Source organism: Anopheles ziemanni, chromosome 3 (assembly GCF_943734765.1).
Source record: "Anopheles ziemanni chromosome 3, idAnoZiCoDA_A2_x.2, whole genome shotgun sequence".
Lineage (NCBI taxonomy): Eukaryota > Metazoa > Arthropoda > Insecta > Diptera > Culicidae > Anopheles > Anopheles ziemanni.
The window spans coordinates 64990238-64993869 of record NC_080706.1 but is presented as its reverse complement, the minus strand read 5'-3'; the positions used below and the strand labels follow the sequence as shown (position 1 = coordinate 64993869).

The 3632-nt window shown below is 40.9% G+C and overlaps 1 protein-coding gene across 1 annotated transcript; it reads left to right on the top strand.

Moving 5' to 3' along the window:
- Positions 1–374: 374 nt before the first annotated feature.
- LOC131288573 (tetratricopeptide repeat protein 36 homolog) lies at positions 375–1287 on the top strand. Its single transcript, XM_058317716.1, has 3 exons — positions 375–507; positions 559–750; positions 1049–1287. Exons 1-3 carry the CDS (start codon positions 375–377, stop codon positions 1285–1287), a joined length of 564 nt encoding a protein of 187 aa, XP_058173699.1.
- Positions 1288–3632: the final 2345 nt, after the last annotated feature.

Genomic DNA, 3632 nt, shown 5'->3' with positions numbered 1-3632 from the left:
TGTAGCCACTACAGTGATTTCGGCTGGGGGGCTTCATTTGGGATTTTAACGTAATTTGTATTAAAGTTTACTCAAATTGATACATCAAAAGCACCATCAGCTCGTACAACACTGTACAACAGGTATCTGCTCGATTTGCATCCCCCGCGCTATGGAGCTTTTCATGTTGTCAACCAAGCACGCAACATGGTATGTGAAACCAGTTTTTTTTTTCAATCGTTCTTGCATCTAATCACATTCCGGTTTCAAAAGTAAACAGGAACCGGCTGGCGACCATCGTCATCGTTACTGATCGACGGTGTCTGTTCGAACCGCACATTTTATCGACCACAGTCTAGTGAGAACGACGACCGTGAACAGAGTGTATTTTTGTGATGGGTTCACTAACGAAGGACTGTCTTTCGGAGCACGATCGGCAAGTGTTGGAATCGATTTTGAATCCATCGCAAATTGGTGGTGAAGAATACCTGCTTCAAGAAGAGGAAGCACACCTTGTCGATCCACAAGGTAGGAATGAGTTGAAGTTAATCCACAGATTTTTAACAAGTCTCGTTGCAGATGCTGAAGGAGAAACTGACCCTCGTTTGAAGGAATCTCAACGGCTTGAAATTGAAGCAATTGCATTGGCTGGTGATGGTAAATTAACAGAGGCTTTGGAGCTACTCGGCAAATCTATAGAAACCGCACCGGAACGTCCTGCACCCTGGAATAATCGTGCACAGGTTTACTGTTTGCTTGGAAAGGAGTCAGGTAAGGCAGCGTTGCACTACAGCGCCCACTAACGAGCAATATAATGCAATGCCTCTCCCGAGCTTTGGTTAAATTTGTAGAGCTTTGTAAGCTCATTTGGTAAGCTTTTCTTTCAAACGCTAGATGCCGCACTGTGCAGTTTATTTTCAATTCGAAATAGTTATGTTAAATTAGAAGTTAATTTGATTTAAATATTCTTTATCTAATTCTATCATGTTGAGGGTCTTGTAATTGAAAATCTAACATATGAGCTAAGCATGGCACTACATACATCACTATTCCGGTTGTTTATTTGTAGAAGCTTTGCAAGACATAGAAGAAGCGCTGAAGTTGTCAAATAGCTCCGGAAGGACAGGATGTCGTGCTCTTTGTCAGCGTGGTATTCTGAAGCGAAAAAGCAACGACATCGATGGGGCACGGCAGGATTTCGAGCAGGCCGCCAAGCTGGGAAGCAAATTTGCCCGCACGCAGTTGATTGAGCTGAATCCGTTTGCAGCATTGTGCAATCAAATGTTACGAGAGGTCATGAAGTTATGAATAAAACGGATGTATTATTTTGTATGCCACGTGTAATGAGCAAACCATGTAGCATAGACAATGTAATATTCATCCATTTGGTATTGTACCGGTGAGCAACATTTTTTAATCGTCTATTGAACAGGTTCCAAAAATATTCATATTATATTCTGAGGAGTTGAAACGATTTATTAGAATGTAAAACCTTTGAAATTTTGTTTGTAAAGCATTGAGCAATAAATAATAGCTTCAATGAAACATGTTTCTAAATCCAGGCTTTTACAAATACTCTTATAGTTTAAGAGCTGGAAAGTATTGGAACCTTGGAACTAGAATTCAATTTTAGGCAGAACTACAGTTCTACCAGTACCTACCTGATTTCAACCTAGTTGTTATTCAATTCATGGCACATATTGAGCACACAACTTATACAGTACTAAGGAGCCTAAAAAATAGCTGTAAAAAAACAAATGACCTCGAAACAAAAACTCACATTTGTTCAATTAGAAACACAAACACACATAAGAAAATGATACTTTCATCAGATTGTTCGCTTTTCAAATCATACCCTTCCACATTATTCAACTTCACTCAAAGAAAAAGTCTTCTGCACTCATCAGCTCGTTAGCTAAGTAAACTTTCAACTCAAAAGACCAAACAAATCTTATGCTTATTACATAGCAATGTACAACTCCCATTGGCGTAAAGCGGAGTTCATTAACGGCGGGCACAGTTAGCAAAAAAAGGGCCGTACTCGCCGTACGCGAAATCGAGCGAACTTCGAACAGGTGACTAATTATTATCATTTTCCTTGGTGCAGCTTTGTTTACGGACGCAAGCGCTGAGCACGAGGGACAGAGCAAACTGACTGAAGTGGCTCTCCGAAGCTAACGACATCCCAACGGTCGCCACCTGTTTTTTTTAATTTTTGTCGGAAACCAAAGTAAATCCTGCCGAATAACAACAGTAACTCCTTGCTGAAACGCGCGAAAAGCAACCCTTGTTCCTGTCCCACTCTCCAATCCCACGTAAAACAGACGACGAATGATGACGGACCGTTAAACTTTACGACCGAAAAGTGGCTCGGCTTTGCTCCACAAAAGGTGCGCATCGTCCTCCCAGTTGAAGCTTGTAGTCAAAATGAAATGTGAAAAGTGTCTACCCATCTTCACACTCTAGCGCTGGCTCCGTGGCTCCGGGTGTCACGGAGCGGAGAGTGTAAAATTAAGGACGATTACGGATTACGGCGATGATCTTGAACTGGATCGTCCATAAATCAATCTTCCGCCGCACGGCAAGATCAACTGCAAATGTCCTGTGGGCAAGGTGTACAAGGATTTTTTTTTCTTCAAACAAGAACCGTTAATCCTCGAATATCTTAACCCTCAGCGAAAGGTAATCACCCGAAAAGGTTGAACTAGTGCGATCTGATACGTCTTTGACCGCGTGTATTGTACGTTTGTGTGTGTTTCCCTCGCACGCGTGTCGACGAAAATTGGCCGAGCCGGTTGCTTTTCGTTATTATTTGATCATATCAATCTGTAAATTTAAATTTAATTTCATTGCATTAACAACTCCTGAGGTTCGGTGGCCGAAAGACTCCAGCCGCCCTTACGCCCTGTCGGAACGTAGCAATGCTATGGTGTCTTTATTTTTTGTTTTATGTTTGTTGTTTGCACATCTTGCCATTCTCTCCTGTTTCTCGTTTTTTAACCCCTTTTTCCGGTCCACCCGGCATGGGTTTTACCTTTTTTCGTCCCCCGTCATAGCTATCGTCACCGTCAGGAGCAATAAAACTGAAGCAGAAATGAAATTGTCAGCAGATAAGTGAGTTTACATTTTACAAGATAATTTCACCTTGCGCATCGCATAAAACGCCAAACTGTATTAATACCGCGTGGGCAACAATGTAGTGGCTAAAGGAGCATTTACAAACCAAAAAACATGATTTGAAATTTCCTAAGCTTAGTGAACGGACACGTTCGGCAAGCAAACAATAATTTAATTGCCGGCTTACCCGGGCCCTGGTATCAATTACGTCGGGCAAGATTAATTCGGTAAATGAAGCAGGTGAAAATCGTTTTTATCAGTTGATATCAGCGAAAAAAACTTTATTATCAGTTGAGTACGTTTTACGACGTTGGTCGCAATGTTGATGGCTTTCTTTGAAGTGTGATACATTGTAAGAATTGTTGCAATGGTATTTTAAATAAACGGCGGTAAAATAAAAAAGATTAAAATTAACATTATAATAAAAAAGCACTTGCAGCGTTAATTTGTCCCACATATTAACGCCCAATTTACAGTATGAACCTCGTAAATGCATTCATTTGATCACGATGGCATATTTTGCTTACTTATTCATT